This window comes from Myotis daubentonii, chromosome Y (assembly GCF_963259705.1).
Source record: "Myotis daubentonii chromosome Y, mMyoDau2.1, whole genome shotgun sequence".
In the NCBI taxonomy this organism is placed as follows: domain Eukaryota; kingdom Metazoa; phylum Chordata; class Mammalia; order Chiroptera; family Vespertilionidae; genus Myotis; species Myotis daubentonii.
Genome location: NC_081862.1, coordinates 12,658,712 through 12,677,605, shown reverse-complemented (window position 1 = coordinate 12,677,605; position 18,894 = coordinate 12,658,712). Strand labels below are relative to the sequence as shown.

At 47.2% G+C, this 18,894-nt stretch overlaps 1 protein-coding gene across 1 annotated transcript; it reads right to left on the bottom strand.

Moving 5' to 3' along the window:
* Positions 1-8,780: 8,780 nt before the first annotated feature.
* Positions 8,781-11,735, bottom strand: LOC132225567 (melanoma antigen preferentially expressed in tumors-like; the record flags this gene model as incomplete). The annotated part of the gene is made up of 3 exons (XM_059680663.1): positions 8,781-9,336; positions 10,434-11,039; positions 11,425-11,735. Coding segments are annotated over 3 exons (1,473 nt in total), but the record flags the coding sequence as incomplete, so codon positions are not given.
* Positions 11,736-18,894: the final 7,159 nt, after the last annotated feature.

Below are 18,894 nucleotides of genomic sequence, written 5' to 3'. Positions count from 1 at the left end.
AAAAGAAAGCTGGGCTAGCAATACTTATATCGGACAAAATAGACCTCAAAGTGATGGCCTTAACAAGAGATAAGGAAGGCCACTTCATAATACTAAAGGGATCAATACAACAAGAAGATATAACCCTGGTAAACATATACGCACCCAATGTAGGAGCACCCAAATTCATAAAAAAACTCCTGGAAAACATCAAAGGAGAGATCGACAACAATACAATCATAGTAGGGGACTTTAATACACCATTGACAGCACTGGATAAGTCCTATAGACAAACAACCAGCAAAGATACAGCAATCCTAAATGACTCACTAGATCAGATGGACTTAATAGACATCTTCAGAACACTTCACCCCAAAGCCAGAGAATATACGTTCTTCTCAGGTGCTCATGGGACATATTCAAAAATAGACCACATATTGGGTCACAAGCAAAGTATCCCCAAATTCAAGAAGATTGAAATCATAAAAAGCGTCTTCGCAGACCACGATGGCATAATATTAGAAATAAACTACAATAAAAACAACCCAAAATACTCAAACACCTGGAAGCTGAATAGCATGCTATTAAATATTGATTGGGTTACCAATGAGATCAAAGAAGAAATTAACAACATCCTGGAAACTAATGACAATGAAAACACAACAATCCAAAACCTATGGGACACATTGAAAGCAGTCCTGAGAGGGAAGTTTATAGCTCTACAGGCCTATCTCAAAAAACAAGAAAAAATGGTAGTAAATCATCTAACTCTACAACTCAAAGAATTAGAAAGAGAGCAACAAGAAAACCCCAGAGTGAGCAGAAGGAAGGAGATAATAAAGATTAGAGCAGAAATAAATGACATAGAGACCAAAAAAACAATACAGAAAATCAATGAAACCAAGAGCTGGTTCTTTGAAAGGATAAACAAGATTGATAAACCTCTAGCCAGACTCACCAAGAAGCAGAGAGAGAGGACCCAAATAAATAAAATCAGAAACGATAGAGGCGAAATAACAACAGACCCCACAGAAATACAAATGATTGTTAAAAAATACTATGGACAGCTTTACTCCAACAAACTAGACAACCTGGAGGAAATGGACAAATTCCTAGAAAAATACAGCATTCCAAAACTCAATCAGGAAGAATCTAAAAATCTCAACAGGCCAATAACTATGGAAGAAATTGAAGCAGTCATCAAAAAGCTTCCATCAAACAAAAGCCCAGGACCAGACGGCTTCACAGGGGAGTTTTACCAAACATTCAAGGAAGAACTAAAACCTATCCTCCTCAGACTACTACAAAAAATTCAAGAGGAAGGAACACTTCCAAGCTCATTCTATGAAACCAGCATCACCCTAATACCAAAACCAGGTAAAGACAACACAATGAAAGAGAATTACAGGCCAATAGCCCTCATGAACATAGATGCCAAAATCCTCAACAAAATCTTAGCAAATCGGATCCAGCAGTACATCAGAAAGATCATACACCATGACCAAGTAGGATTTATCCCAGGGATGCAAGGATGGTACAATATCCGCAAATCAATAAACGTGATACATCACATAAGCAAATTGAAAGAAAAAAACCACATGGTCATATCAATTGATGCAGAAAAAGCATTTGACAAAATTCAACACCCATTTTTGATAAAAACTCTCAGCAAGGTGGGAGTAGAAGGATCATACCTCAACATAATAAAAGCCATATATGACAGGCCCACAGCCAACATCATACTCAACGGACAAAAACTAACACCATTTACCCTAAGAACAGGAACAAGACAGGGATGCCCCCTCTCACCCCTCCTGTTCAACATAGTACTGGAAGTGTTAGCCATTGCAATTCGGCAAGAAGAAGAAATAAAAGGCATCCAAATTGGAAAAGAGGAAGTAAAACTGTCCTTATTTGCAGACGACATGATATTATACATACAAAACCCTAGAGATTCCATCAAAAAGCTACTAGACTTAATACATGAATTTGGCAATGTAGCAGGATACAAAATTAACCCCAAGAAATCTGAGGCATTTCTATACACCAATAGTGAACTTTCAGAAAGAGAGATTATAAAAACAATCCCGTTTACCATTGCACCGAAAAAACTAAGCTACCTAGGAATAAACTTAACTAAAGAGGTAAAAGACCTCTACTCAGAAAACTACAGGACGTTGAAAAAAGACATAGAGGAAGACATAAACAGATGGAAGAACATACCTTGTTCATGGATTGGTAGAATCAACATCATTAAAATGTCCATACTACCCAAAGCAATCTATAAATTCAACGCACTTCCCATTAAAGTACCAACAGCATACTTCAGAGATCTAGAACGAACTTTCCAAAAATTCATCTGGAATAAAAAAAGACCCCGAATAGCTGCAGCAATCCTGAAAAAGAACAAAGTAGGTGGGATCTCAATACCAGATATCAAGTTGTATTACAAAGCCACTGTTCTCAAAACTGCCTGGTACTGGCACAAGAATAGGCATATAGATCAATGGAATAGAATAGAGACCCCAGAAATCGGCCCGAACCAATATGCTCAATTAATATTTGACAAAGGAGGCAAGAACATACAATGGAGCCAAGATAGTCTCTTCAATAAATGGTGTTGGGAAAATTGGACAGATATATGCAAGAAAATGAAACTAGACCACCAACTTACACCATACACAAAAATAAACTCAAAATGGATAAAGGACTTAAATGTACGACAGGATACCATAAAAATTCTAGAAGAATCCAAAGGCAAGAAAATCTCAGACATATGCCGAAGCAATTTCTTCACTGATACAGCTCCTAGGGCACTTGAAACTAAAGAAAAAATGAACAAATGGGACTACATCAAAATAAAAAGCTTCTGCACAGCAAAAGAAACCATCAACAAAACAACGAGAAAACCCACTGTGTGGGAAAACATATTTGCCAATGACATATCTGATAAGGGCCTAATCTCCAAAATTTATAGGGAACTCATACAACGTAACAAAAGAAAGATAAACAATCCAATCAAAAAATGGGCAAAGGACCTAAATAGACACCTTTCAAAAGAGGACATTCAGAAAGCCAAGAGACATATGAAAACATGCTCAAAGTCACTAATCATCCGAGAGATGCAAATCAAAACAGCAATGAGGTACCATCTCGCACCTGTCAGACTGGCTATCATCAACAAATCAACAAACGACAAGTGCTGGAGAGGATGTGGAGAAAAAGGAACACTTGTGCACTGCTGGTGGGAATGCAGACTGGTGCAGCCACTATGGAAGACAGTATGGAGTTTCCTTAAAAAACTGAAAATGGAACTCCCATTTGACCCTGTGATCCCACTTCTAGGAATATATCCCAAGAAACCAGAAACACCAATCAGAAAGGATATATGCACCCCTATGTTCATAGCAGCACAATTCACCATAGCTAAGATCTGGAAACAGCCTAAGTGCCCATCAGTAGATGAATGGATTAGAAAACTGTGGTACATCTACACGATGGAATACTATGCTGCTGTAAAAAGGAAGGAACTCTTAACATTTGCAACGTCATGGATGGAACTGGAGAGCATTATGCTAAGTGAAATAAGCCAGTCAATAAAGGAAAAGTACCACATGATCTCACTCATTCGTGGACAATAGAGACCATTATAAACTTTTGAACAATAATAGATACAGAGGCAGAGCTGCCTCAAACAGATTGTCGAGCTGCAGCGGAAGGCCGGGGAGGGTTGGGGGGCAGGAGGTAGGGGGGTAAGAGATCAACGAAAGGACTTGTATGCATGCATATAAGCATAACCAATGGACATAAGACACTGGGTGATAGGGGAGGCTAGGGGACTGTCTAGGGCGGGGGGATAAAATGGATACATATGTAATACCCTTTGTAATACTTTAAGCAATAAAAAAAATAAAAAAATAAAGCATAGTGATTAATCATAAAAAAAAAAAAAGAAAACTACAGGACTTTGAAAAAAGAGATAGAGGAAGACATAAACAGATGGAGGAACATACCGTGTTCATGGATTGGTAGAATCAAAATCATTAAAATGCCCACACTACCCAAAGCAATCCATAAATTCAACGCACTTCCCATGAAAATACCAATGGCATACTTCACAGATCTAGAACGAACTCTCCAAAAATTCATCTGGAATAAAAAAAGTACCAGATTACCTGCAGCAATCCTGAGAAAGAACAAAGTAGGTGGGATCTCAATTCCAGATATCAAGCTGTATTACAAAGCCACTGTTCTCAAAACTGCCTTGAACTGGCACGAGAACAGGCATATAGGTTAATGGAATAGAACAGAGAGCCGAGAAATCAGCCCGAACCAATATGCTCAATTAATATTTGACAAAGGAGGCAAGAACATACAATGCAGTCAAGATAGTCTCTTCAATAAATGGTGTTGGGAAAATTGGACAGATATATGCAAGAAAATGAAACTAGACCACCAACTTACACCATACACGAGAATAAACTCAAAATGGATAAAGGACTTAAATGTCCGATGGGAAACCATAAAAATGCTAGAAGAATCCAAAGGCAATAAAATCTCAGACATATGCCAAAGCAATTTTTTCACCAATACAGCACCCAGGGCACTTGAATCTAAAGAGAAAATGAACAAATGGGACTACATCAAAATCAAAAGTTTGTGCACAGCAAAAGAAACCATCAACAAAACAACAAGAAAACCCAGAGTGTGGGAAAACATATTTACCACCATCATATCTGGTAAGGGCCTAATCTCCAAAATTTATAGGGAACTCATACAACTTAACAAAAGGAAGATAAACAATCCAATCAAAAAATGGGCAAAGCATCTAAATAGACACCTTTCCAAAGAAGACATTCAGAAAAACAAGAGACATTTGAAAACATGCTGAAAGTCACTAATCATATGAGAAATGCAAATCAAAACAACAATGAGGTATCATATCACACCTGTCAGGCTTGCTATCATCAACAAATCCACAAAGACAACTGCTTGAGAGGATGTGGAGAAAAAGGAACAATGGTGCACTGCTTGTGGGAATGCAGACTGGTGCAGCTACTATGGAAGACACTATGGACTTTCCTCAAAAAACTAAAAATGGAACTCCCATTTCACCCTGTGATCCCACTTCTAGGAATATAACCCATGAAACCAGAAACACCAAGCAGAAAGGACATATGCAGCCCTATGTTCATAGCAGCACAATTCACCATAGCTAAGATCTGGAAACAGCCTAAGTGCCCATCAGTAGATGAATGGATTAGAAAACCATGGTACATCTACATGATGGAATACTATGCTGCTGTAAAAAAGAAGGAACACTTAGCATTTGCAACGGCATGGATGGAACTGGAGAGCATTATGCTAAGTGAAATAAGCCAGTCAATGAAGGAAAAATACCACATGATCTCACTCATATATGGATAATAAAGACCATTATAAACTGATGAACTATAACAGATAGAGAGGCAGAGCTGCCCCAAACAGATTGTCAACCTGTAGCGGGAAGGCCGAGGATGGTTGGGGGGCAGGAGGGAAGGGGGTAAGAGATCAACCGAAGGACTTGTATGCATGCATATAAGCAAAACCAATGGACATAAGATACTGGGGGATACGGGAGGCCAGGGTATTGTCAAGGTCAGGGTGGGGGGGAAAGCACACATATGTAATACCCATTGTAATACTTTAAGCAATAAAATTTAAAAAAAAGAAAAAAAAAGAGAACCATCAATGGTGAGAGAGAATCCTTGATTGGCTGCTTCCTACAAGGCACCTACTGGACAAAGAGCCCACAATGGGGACATGTCCCAGCCTGGGAATTGAACTGACCTCCTGGTTCACAGGTCGAAACTCATCCACTGAGACAAGCAGTCCAGGCTTTGGCTCTTCTTTATTCAGAGTCTTCCCTTTGGAATCCGTGTGCTCCAGCTGCCCTGTATCCAGCCTGCCTTACTGCTGTGCAGTTTGGGGGACTCTGGGGTACATTCTAGTACTAAGGAACCTACTATGTGTGCCTTCCTCTCCCTGCTTGCTTTCTGATATCCTAGAGACCCTGCCCATAGGGCCTTCATGTATAAGATGCTTGTGCACCAGCAGTCACCTCCTACCCATGCCCCTTCTGTGCCCATCTTCACAGATGCAATCACTGTCTAAGCTTTATAAGCCTCATTGCCTTGATACTATGCTTTTCTGAATATTTTGATGGAAAAGTCCAGATTCCAATATTTTGCTTTAATTCTCAGTTGTGGTCTACAGAACAAATAAAGCGTCAAGTGCAGGACACTCTGTTTTAGAGGCAACATACAGCAATGAGTTTCCTTTTGTTTTGTCTTAATATGGTGGGTTTTTAAAATTGATTCTTTAGAGAGAGGTAAATGGAGTGAGACAGACACAGAAGCATGCATTCATGTGAGAGAGAAACAATATTGGATGCCTGGGGACTGAACCAGAAACCTGGACATGTGCCCTGGCCAGAAATCAAATGGGGTAACTTTCTGGTGCACAGGACAATGCCCAGAAACACTGGCCAGGGTGCACTGACTTCTATTTTCTTCCTTATCTTGCATCTGGTGGTTAATAAATACTATCAATGCTAATAACAGTGGGCAATTCCAGAGGAGGACATGCAGACAAGAGCTTTACATAAGTTGGCCCCACAGGTGAATCTCCACACAAGGTAATGGGCACGAGCTCTATGTGTGGAGGAATTAACACCCAGACCACAAGATGTTTTGCCTTTGGCCTTCCTCCCTCAGAACCTGCAAATTTTTATGCTTTTCCTCAAATTCTAGAGGTTCTGAATCATATTATGGACACTATTTCCTGTGAAGGCGGGGATGGGAAGACAAGGTGCATGTCAGACAGAGGGACAGGGAGAGGGAGATGGAATAGGAGAGAGAGAGGAAGAGAAAGAGAGCGTTTGCTGTAAGAGATATACATTTTCTGACCCTTGTTCTCTTATCCTCTTTTTTGGGGGGGTGGGGAGCTCACCGACTGTTACTGAGACTTCAGCATTTTCTCTTCCCACTCGAAGAAGCAGAGTGTGCCTGGCCAGTGTGGCTCAGTAGGCCTATGAACCAAGAGGACATAGTTCAATTCTCAGTTGGAGCAGGAGCTGGAGTTTATGCCTGGATCCCCAGGTGGATGTGCAGGAGAAAGCCAACCAATGATTTTGTCTCATTATTGATGTTTTATCCATCTCTCCCTCTCCCTTCCTCTCTGATATCAATAGGAAATGTACTAAGAAACGGAAAAATGAGCTCGTAGGATGATGGACCCAAGCTAGAAGATTGGAAGGTAGAAGAAAAGAAAGGAATGGCAATAAAAAGAGAACGAAGGGCCAGGTGCTGTATGTGACAAGCTAGGAAGTTGCTGACACCCAGCAGAGAGCAGCAAGCACATGAGTGGCTGGCACTGAATGAGAGGCAGTAGAAGGAGAAAAAGCAGGACTGACTTCCTCACAATTAGGGAGACATACAGGCAAATGGAGCCCTGCCCCTGGGCCTGGATGTGTGGGCTTCTCCCTAGGTGCTCCTCTGGCAGGCCACTCAGTGAGCAAACTGAGACAGCCTAGGGCCAGAATGCAGTGGCAGGTGGGCAGGGAGCCTATTCCTTCCTGGCCAGCTAACTGTCCACTGACTGTGGGATCCAACAGCACACTAGGACATCTCCCCTTCACTTGGTTGTATTGACCCTCAGGGTGGCCCTCCATACCCCCATCTCCCCGGGGTGACCTTCACCTGTGTCCACTTAAGTGCTCTCCGGGAACTGGCTTGGGGTTGTCCACTCTTCAGACGCGGGGCCTGTCACTGGCTCAGAGTTGCTTTACCACCTCCTTGATTAATGGGAAGGAGGATCATGAGGGGAAAGTATTCCAACATTAGACCATCCTCTACCAAAGGATGTCCTATTCTTAGGACAGGACACAGAACAAAGCAGAGGTTTATTCCAGCTCAGTATTTTGCTGAAAAGAATGTAAATGTGTTTACAGGAACTTGAATTCAAGAAGGGGCTGGATCCAGGGGAATGACAGGCATGGACTTGTGAGGCCAGGGCTCTGGCTCCCTGGCAGGCTGATGTCCCTTTCAGTACTGGGGGCCTGACTTGTGCACAGGGAAGCCCTACCATGGAGCAGACACAGGCCAGAGATGGAGGCTCCCAGTGGGGAGGAGTGTTTGAGTCCAGGGACTGGACTAGTTACCCGTGATGGCCCCAGAGTAGTTGTACCTCGGTGGTGCTCACTGGAAGCCACTTGTTCCAGTCCCTGTGGACGCAACAAGTGTGCGCTGACCCACTGAACAGTCACAGAGGTGAGTAGGTACCAGTGCACCAGAAAGAACCCACCAAACCAAAAAGGATAAATGGTGATGTGATCTCCTGGAATCAACCTCAACCAGCCTAATGTCTGCGCATCACAAGGCTCATGCCTTCTTACTTGGCCAGTAACTGCAGGTGGGAGAGTTAGGCTAACATGTCATTGAGGACATCAGTCTGTTAACATCCAGTTCTCTTTATTACTGACATTTATTCACAACCATTCAAGAAATGTAATTCCCGCATCTACCACCCAAGCCTCAATCCCTCCCCCTGAGAGATTCAGGTGCATATTTCTAACTCCTTAGGACAAATCTCCCCAAAGAAACCATCCAGTCCCCTGTAAGCATTTCCCCCCAACCCTGAGTAGCTGTCTGAAACTGGCTGCTGTGTTCCTGAACGGTACACTTATGTCTGGGCTTCAGTGCCCAAGTGCCCAGAGTAAAGCCTATGAGATGTGCACCCAGCTAGACACTCAAGCAACAGGATCACAGAATGGGAGTTGGGTCATGGAAGGTTCTACAGCCACAGTGAGGACAGGGGTAAGCACAGAGCCAGACCATGTCGGGCCGACCCAACTCCTGCAGCATATGCTTTAGCACAGCATGCATCTGGGCAAGTCGGCCCAGGTTGATGTTGCTGCTAGTTTCCTCATAACTCTCCACGGGCGCCGCATAAATCACGCAACTCAGCTTGCTCAGCCCGACAACGTGGCGAAGCAGGTCCTCCAGGATGGTCATGGAGATGGGGTTTTCACAGAAACTTAGGGTTGTGAGCTGGGAGCAGTGGCTCAGGGCTGGCAGGATGTCCAGGAACTGGTGGTCCATGATCCCACACTCATCCAAGTCCAGGTCCTGGAGAGTGGGGGAGGCTCTCTCTAAAAGAAATTGGAGTGACCGAGAACTGATAATGGTCAGGTTGAGCCCACTGAAACTCAGGCTTTTCAGCTGGCTGACATTCAGATGCTGGGAGAGATGTCTAAAGTCTCTTTCGAAAAGCAGGCAGTTAGTGATGGACAGGGTCTCCAAGGGGCTCTTCAGGCACCTGGGGAGACATAGAGCAGTTACATGTGGGAGATGGACCTGGTGAGCAGAGGCAGGTGAGGATAATGCAGGCCTTCAGGGTAAAGAGGCCCATGTCACCAAAGCCTACAGTGTTCCAGATGATGATCAAACCCAGGATGTTGCACAGTGAAAAGTGACATTCAAGTCCGAGCAAATTTGAGTGGCATCTTTCTCCATCTGTTATCTGCTCCGTGATGGATTCAACTGGATGAAACCTCACACACTCCATTTACTCATCCGTCAAGTGGAGCACCTCATACCCTCCAGCCCAAACACACAGGTGTTGTGAACATAAAGGTGGGAGGAGCTCAGAAAGGAGCCTGCCCCAGGGTCTGAAGCAGGAGGCAACCAGTGCATTTTAGTATTGGAGACATGTCCTGAATTGCCTGCAACTGGGGCTTCCTTCCAGCCACAGCCTAGACCCCTGTCACCACCATCACTTAGCCCAATGAGGCCTCTGGCAGATGTGCAGAAAGGGCTAACCTGGGCACAGTCAGGCAACATCCAGCAAGGGCTGCCACCCTCCAGGAACTTAGATCACTGCATTGTCTACAAACCACCTATCCCATTTCGTAATGCCTCCCTCCTGAATCCTGCATTTACCACGCATTCCGTTTGCAAGAGCCTATGGCAACCCTTGGCAGACAGGTGACTGAGGCAGGTTTGGAGTGAAAGGCTGCCATGGCCAAATCTCTAAGTGCGGAACTTAACCCCTGAAACCTCACCTCTGATTGGCTTTCCCCTTGTCATTGCAATCCTCACTTGGTTCTATTGCATCATTTTCCCTTCAACACCACTTACAAGGATGCCCAAAGCTACCATCCCCTGGCCCGAATTCCTAGCAAGGAGTCCCTTTAGTAGCCTCTGTCCTAGTGCATACGTCCTACCTTTATCTGGGGGGTTATGTCACAACATGCAAGGTGACAGAGCGGTGAACAAGACACTGACTGTGTGGCCCGTCTAGTGGCTCAGGCACTCTAGCACTGCTGAGGGACGGCACACAGGAGAGCCCGTCACTGTGCACTGAAGTGGAAAGGGACTCGCTCTGGTCGGCAGGGAAAGCTCGCCACCCCTCACCTGAGGATTTCATCCAGGTGGCCTCTGAGGATGGAGACATCGTCCAAATTGAGCTCCTGGAGGTGGGGCAGGTTGAGGAATTGAGAGGTGACCAGGCCAACACACTGCTTCTCCTGCTCCAAGGTGGTGTGAGAAGACGTGAAGACGTGGGAGAGCAGGAACCGGCGCAGATTGCCCATCTGGCCCAGGTAAGGAGCGAAATTCCTCAGAGTGGACAGCTTCCAGGTACAGTTTACCTCCAAATCCTGGACAGAGTCCAGCTGCACCATATCCAGGATGTTAGTGTTTTGCTTCGACATCGCAAAAACCTTCAGCTTCTTAGAGCAAAGGTGCAGCAAACCTCTCCTCTCGCTGACTTTCTTAATCAGGTAGCTGAGGGACTCATCAAGGACACCTTTCTTGAGGCAAAGGTCTATTAACACCTCCACGGGGGCCAAGGGTGGATTTGGCCTGGCCGTTAAGCTGTGCACTTTCCTCCTATTCCTCATGGGCTGCAGGGCCTCAGGCTCCAGCAGTGAGCACACATGGGCTCTGGTACCTGCCCACACCATCCAGAACTCCAAATGAACTCTCTTCTGTAAATTAAGCACCTGCAGTTTACATCTCCTGTGGAGAAAATAGGAGATATGCTGGGATGCATTAAGATAACAATGAGTAAGACCATGAGCTAGGCATCTGGGCAGCTGGGCCAGACACCACACTGGACTTTGACTCCATGCCCCAGGAATCAACTGCTCCTGGTGCTACTGGGATCCTTCATGGTCCCCATTCCTGGTACCTTTAGGTGCCACCAGGAAGGAGTGGGCTCGTGTCCCTTCGGTCACCCTCGACAATTTCATCAGCCGTATATATCCGAAGCCTGTTCCTAGAATGACCCTAGCAGTGGCTCCAAGGCCTGCCTCAGCTCTCCCTTTGGCCCTGCCCACTCCCAGATCCCAGCTGTAACTGCTCAGATCCCCAGGGTGCGACCCGGCTACTGAATCCCCCATACCTGGGTCGAGGGTCCTGGGCAAGCATGGCATCGAGTCCCTCGAGCACAGCCTGCAAGATATCCTGGTAAGACTGCCGATGGTTCATCAGGGCCCCCAGAGGGAGGCAGGGGAAGGGCCAAGCCTGCACCATGGCCTTCAGGACTCTGCTGTGCTTCCCAGTGAAGGCTGTGATGAAAAGAGGTGGGAAGAGCTCCATAGGAAGCCACTCCAGAGCAGCGATGGCCGAGGCTTCATCCCGCAGCAGGCTCTGACATGCCAGTTCCAGGAGTCGGCGTGGAGCTGGGAGGCTCATCCCCATGAAGCTGCTATGAAAGAGATCCTGGGAGACAGCCGGGAGCAAGGCATCTTGTCAGGCTGAGCATGAGCAACCCCGGTCCTTCTCCCTTCAGAGGGACCAGCTGAGGGCCAAAGGCACTGCTCTGGCAACAACTGGAGCACCCCCAATTTACCCCAACTCCGTTTTCTGCTTAGGGTTGCAAATCCACTCAGCCCTGCCTCTACTCTGCCACTCAAAGGACAAGAACCAGGCACCAAGGAGGGGTGAGATGACCACTGGACCCCTCCCGCATCTGCCCACTGGCTAGCTGCAAATCTGCTGTGCAGTGAGGACTGGGAAACCAGAGAGATGATCCCACCCTTTCCAGGGAAAACATTTCTGAGGATCACTGAAGGACTGAAAACACCTGGAGTAGGGAGCAGCCCGTGGCCCAGGACTGCCTCTTGCTAAGTTCCAGGAAATAAAATAGATGGGGAAGATTAAGGAACACCCACACAATGGGTACCATTGAGGTCTTTGACACATTTTAAATGAGGCATATAAAAGCAGCACAAACGTTTTCTGAAGCATGGGGGAGCTGGAGGTGAGAAAAATAACCGTTAATTCCAACATGTACATTTTACTGGGTGTCCCTTCTATGAATATTAGAATGACCATTTTATCTATGACAACAGAGGGCTCACATGTCACAACTAAGGCTCCTCTCAATAAGAGACTGCAAAGCCTGGTCAGTGTTGCTCACGGCGTTGAGCATCCTCTCGTGCCCCCCAAATGTCACTTGAGGGCTACATTCCTAGCCCCCGTAGGGTGTGGGCAGGAGCCAGCTGAGGGATGTTTCTCACATCAATGTCTCTCTCTCTCTCTCCGCCCACTCCCTTCCTCTCTTTCTAAACATCAATTGGCTGTTATGAAAGACTTTCATTAATACCGGTTTTCACACACACAGCCCGGCCTCTACAAAACTACAAAAAGGATTTTGCCACTTTGGCCTACAATAGGCTCCTTAGCAATACTCGACTTTCAGACACAGGGAAAACTTGCCCTGTGAACCTCTATGAATGGCAAACATCAAAACAGAAATCAAAACATTTTGGATTAAGGCACACCTGCATCCAGAGGCAAAGGCAAAGTCTGCTCATTTGTAAGGAAAAAAGGACAAATCTCTGGGATCTTGGCTTGCAGGTCCTTGGGGACCACCTTAGGCTCCTGACTCACCAGAGCGGCGTGGTGCAGGGAGCCCTGTGCTCAGACCTGGACATTGACTCTCACGCTCTAGCTTCTGTTCCCTCCTCGGCCTCCTCAGAAGCCATTATACCCCGTCTGACCACACCTTCCTTTTGAGGTCCTAGCTGAAATGGCTACTTCCACCTGAGAGCAAAACCTTAGTCCTGGATCTCCAGGCATTTAACCATGATGGGGCTTTGCACTCTCCACACCTCCAACTGAACCCTAGGTCCATTCATGAAAGGAAAAGAAAAGGAAACCAGCCTGGAAGTAGACTTAATGGGGGTGTTGGGGCCACATAAAAATTCCCTAGTGTTCCCATTAACACCCCTTTAGAGAGACAGTGGTATCATCTCCAGAGAAAAAGAATTTCAATGCAACAGTATTGAGTACCAAACAGTCCCTGAGACTTGAGGTTACTTAGAATTGCAAACCCCGTGCCCATTCAAAGAGGAACAGAGGGATAGTTGGTCTTCCATATTTTGAGGAGCAAGCCTTCCCCAGAGCAGGTCAGGCCAAAATCACATCTAGGGATTGATCAGGAGAAGGGAGGGGCTGCACGTTTGGAATGGGACCTAGGGAATTACCCAGGACAAGGTGAACATTGGGGAAACTCAAAGACACTGACTGCATCAACTTAAGAACTTAAAAGGCTAGCGGTGAAGAAGGAAACTGGGTGGATCCCTTAAACCCAAGCTGACGGGGAGTATAGGCAGGAGATTCTGTCACCCTCCCTCTGTGGAGGTAAAGGGCATTTCCTCTCAGAAAAACCAGATCAGCTCAGCAACCTGGCTTGAGAAAATTAAATGTGAAAACGTGGGTTGTGGAGAGGCCAGAGGAGGGGTGTGGCAGCTGAACCTGGGATGTGACATACACTTTTGAAAGCCACTGAGGGCTGAGAGTCGTAGGCTCTTGGGAATCTTGGAGGCACAGAGAAAAATAAATGTGGGCAAAAAGACCTGTGTATCCTTACCAAGGAGCTGCTACAGAGGGCATTCTCTTTAGCTCAGGCATCCTCTTCCACATCCCAACCTTACACAGGCAGCAGCTTAGTCCCAGCCAAGTTCCAGGGGCCGGGGCCCTAAACATGACTGCCAAAGTCTGTATAAATAACTAATGTTTGCTCAACCCCAGGGAACAATCCATGCAAATTTGGCTTCGAAAAGCTCCTTTTGGGCCCAGGCCTAAAACTCTTACTCAGATTGTGAGGGAAGATGTCCTCTCTCAGGACAAAGCACAGTGCACAGATACACCTTCCCCTTCAGAAGATTTGAAGCTGTACTTGGCATGTAAGGATCTGCCATAGTTTGGGATATCCCCATGCTGTACTGAGTCACACATTGGATCTTATGAAATCGAGGGAGACACAGACAGAGAGAGAGCTACAGAGCGCGGGGAGGGGGAGAGGGGGGGCAAAGAGAGAGAGAGACAGAGGCAGAGAGGAGCAAATTTTCTGTAGGCTCTTCTGTACGCCCTGCATTGTGATGCCCAAACAACTTTCATATTCCAGGCAGAGGGACCATGTAACAGATTACCACAGTGGTGTTGACCTGAAAATTGCAGACTGGCTGATGAGGTTTCTGGAAGAGGTTCAAACTGTAATGAGGTCAGCAGTTGAGTCTAGACTTGGTATCATGGGCTTAAAGCCTGAGTGGTGCCACCTGGGGGTGAGATTTTCTCTTTAACACAAACATTACATGCACTGGCAGAAACTGGAAAATTGTAGGAGCCCAAGCTCAGGAAACTTCTATGAGATCCCCGTGTCCTGGAGGTACAAGGAGGCAGGAGGGACCACTTAGAATGACCTAGAAACAAAGTCTGAGTGAACATGCCTTCTTCACGAGCAAGAAATACTCCTCTATCCAGCCCCGCCCCCCCATACGGAGCCTGCTTTCCCAGGGCATGTGCTGTGGCACTGGGGGCAGGAGAACTTCCTGCCCAACATTGGATACGCTGTGCCGACTCCCAGCACCCACACATGAATTTGGGGGATGTTTTCACCACATCCTGGTCACCTGCCACCTGCTCTCATCATGGCCCTCACTTATGTAGAGGACACAGTAGCCTCTGAGCAGATGAGTAGGGCCGTCCTCTGCAACTGCCTTCTCCAGTCACAAAATCCCTACTGCGATCCCAGGTCATCTGCCCTTGTGACCGCTTTTTAAGGAAGGGGGTCCTTAGAATGTGCTCCAAGTCTGGGACCCTATTTATGCATCCCTGGAATGTCATTCAGCCCATCAGGAACCTGATGCTGGGGACACCCACTGATAATAGAAATCAGGAGTTCTCCCCAATTCTTCTGAGCTGTTCTGGAGAATGTGACAAGCTACAGTGTACAGAAAGAAAATCAACATCCCAGGTGCCTTTCTGGATCCAAAGAGGCACCAGAGAGGCAGGCGGATGCCCTTCCAGGGTTCCAGAGCAAGCCCTGCCTCTGTGGGCTTTCAGAGACCCTGGGGACTAGTCCCCATGCATTGGCTTTCCCATCGTCCACTCTCTTAACCCAGCCTTTGAGCAGACACCCTTCCAGCTGGCTTCTTTCCCTCTGCAGTCAGACCTCTTCCTACTCTGACTTATTCTGTCCTCTGTGCCTTTTTCAAACTCACAAGTCTCTGCTGGCATGACCTGACATGCCTGTCCCCAACAAGACCTGGTTGCACTTCAGACCCAATGACATCTAGACCTAAACAAGGGATTGCCTCTCTTTCTTTATCCCCCATGAGAACATGCCTCACATCCAGGACATGCCTGGGTCTAGCCCTTGAATGCCAAGGACGCTGTTGGAGGGCTGGCAGGAGGCACTGGCACAGAGTGGACATGTTCTCAGGGATGTCCACGGGACGGCTGATCCTGGCCCGCCAAAGACAGACTCCTCTCCTCTCTCACTTTAATCCTTGATTTACTCAAGAACATTTACTGAGTGCCTAAGGTGCAATCACTGCTATTCCGGGTGATCTGCAGGGACACCTCCTGGGAATGTCATGGTCTTCCTCAGAGTATCTCTGAGGCACGAACCCTCACCTGACAGAGTAGACAAACGAAAAAACAAAACAACTGGGCTGGAAAACGAGTAAATCACAGGGTGGTCTTGCTCTGCACTGTAGAGCACGCCTCACAGAACGGTAGCTCCAGCTAATACCCTGCCCAGCAATCCTAATAACCATAGGAAAAGTTGTTATTTTTCAATGGCCACTACAAATTTTTATCACAACATTAAAAACTGTTAGAAACATACAATACATGCAAATAAATAAAGTAGTAAAATCACTATTTAGCACCCTGTGATTTTAAATGTTTGAGAATTAGAAAACTGACATGCACCTTTGCAAACTATTTCAAGAGTAGTTTAAAAATGGCTTGCGGGTCTTCTGCTCATACAACTTTCCACACAGAGTGAGAGTCTTTTCCATGCCTTGGTCAACTGTCACATTGCTTTCTAGGTTTGGATAAGCTTCCAAGGTCCCATCCTTCCTGCTGCCTACGTGGGCACCTGTCTCTGGGAGAGTTCCTTTAGTGTGAAGCTCTTTGGCCTCATGGCTTGCCCTGGGACCTCTCCATCCTTTTTTTAGTCATAACCATGTTGCTCATTTACACTCCTCTGGGAGCTGGCCATTGCGAACCTGAAGCTGGGTCAGAGTCATGATGATGAGTAAAAGTAATTCCTCATGTTTGGCAGAATTTAAGAAATTACGGAAGCACTTCACTTTCCAAGTCTCATTACTTCTCTCTCCAGACAAGAGGCCTTGGCCGGGGCCATCTACTGACTACCTTCTCCATGTGCAGTAACTGAGGCCTGAATTGGTTGCCTGCACTCGTATCTCTGAGTGAGTCATGGGACGGTGACCCAAGAACAAGGTCCTGGTTCCTGATGTGAGGCTCCCATGGCCATCACCTGGGCCAGCCTGATGGGAGTGTGCCTAGAGAAGTCACCGGAGAATGGGAACATGCCACTCTATGTGTGGCAGCGGTGGTCACCATCAGGGTCATGTGCAGACAGCAGGAGTGCCCATTTAGGTGACAATCACCCGCCACAATCCAGGTGCTCGGCAGGTCCGTGCTCAGCCCTGGTGTAGGGACCCGGTCAGGTCTTCAGGAGGATGGGGGAGGTGATGGTGTGATATTCCCAGGGAGAACTAGGAATGATCTGCAAGTATGTAAATTGACTGATGAGGTGTCACGCACAAGATCTGGGTAGCAGTTATGCATGGAGGCCCCTCCCACAGCTGAGGTAGAGGAAAAGGAAGGGGTGGGGAACCCAGCTCAGTGCTGGGGCCACAGGAGGCATAGCTCCAGGGTGTCTCCCTCTTGGCCTGAGCTCCGCTATGCCCCGCCGCCTCATCCTCTGCACAGGTGGATCATACTAAGGAGGGCACCTTCTGGCAGCCCAGGGTTGACAATTCTCTCTGCCTCAAATTACCCTGCAGTTATGGTCTTGACCTCTCCTCTCAGGATCCTGGGACCAGTATGTCCTGAAATAGCCACTCTCAATGTGGCTGAGACACTAGTAACACAAGAGGTTACCACCAGGTGACCTTAGTACCAGCAGCATCTGTGTGAGGCCTGATATTCCCAATGCATGAGGGCGAGGCCTCTCCATCCCCAATCTCTAGCTCCCAGGTGTCCCTGACCTCCTTGGGCTGTAGCCAGGGGACAGGTTGGGCACTACTGTTACTTTGTTTCAAGAACCATCCCTTACCCTAAGTGGTGCAAGCTCAGGGGAAGAGTCCAAAACTTACCTGACACCAAACACCAGTTAAGTCAGTCTGTGGGCCCTCATGCCAGCCCTGCTCCAAGCAGAGTTGCCTGACCATGGGGTCCCTAACACACTACAGCTTCTTGTCTCGCGCTCGCTCTCTTTTACCCCATGAAAAGGCAGGAGAACAAATGATTTTTGGGGGACATGACCTGAGAATACAATGGCTGCTCCTGTTTCTGGTCCCCCAGGAGGGGACTGAGGATGCAGATCCCAACTATTTCCCTGATGATGAGAATGGAAGAGGCGCAGGGCTTCTCTAGATACCTAAGGCAGCTCCAGTAACCAGCTCACCTGAAGATTTCTTCCATCCGTGCTGGTTCAGCTCAGAACGGCCTCACGCCTTCCAGTGCTTGGTTACCCTGGTGGACCATGGTCTCAGTCACCTGTGTCAACCTAGGTCAGAGAAAGAACCAAATGGTCCCCAAACAAGGAAATAGCAGTTAATGCACGTACATAGGAAGCCATGGGCTCCTGTGAAAATCTTTGAGAACACCGTGGAGGAATCTGAAAACTGGAGATGTGCCCTGGCTGGTTGGGCACACTAGTATCCAACCAAGGGCTGAACGACCCAGCAGAAGATAGTCGGACTTCCTCCTTTCCATCTGCAGACCTCTGGTCACTGCACTGCACCAATCCAGCACACAAGTCCCCTGAGCCTGCTGTAAGGCACAACATACTGGCATCCAGTCCCCACAGCAGCGTCGCTCCAGCACAAGGACCCCCTGAGCCGAGTGCCCCAGTAGATGATACTTGGGCACTTTTGTAAGCAGGCATTGGGCATCCAATTCCAACTATGGTAGCTCATCCCCCAAAGCAGAAAATGTGACTTCTACCTACACGGGCCAGAGGTACAGCACAATCACTCTGATCCAGTGTGTGGGCCCCACAAGCACACACCCCTTGCACACAGCTCCTGGGCCCTTCTGTGTGCGATCACTGGGCATGTGCCTTTCCAACCAAGGGTGCATGGCTCCCTCAGTAGTATCCACGGCACTGCCCCACATCCGCGCCGGGTTTCCTACCTCAGGACAGTCTGCTGCTGGATCCTAAACTCCTTCGTGATTCAGAGAGGGAAATCACTTTGGCCAGAATCCCACTGCCTCAACCACAAACTACGAGATACCCGCCTCCGCACACTCATGGGCACTGGGCCCACAAGGTGAGTTTCAGAGTCATGCTAATCCAGCAACCGTCACACCACACCAGCTAAAG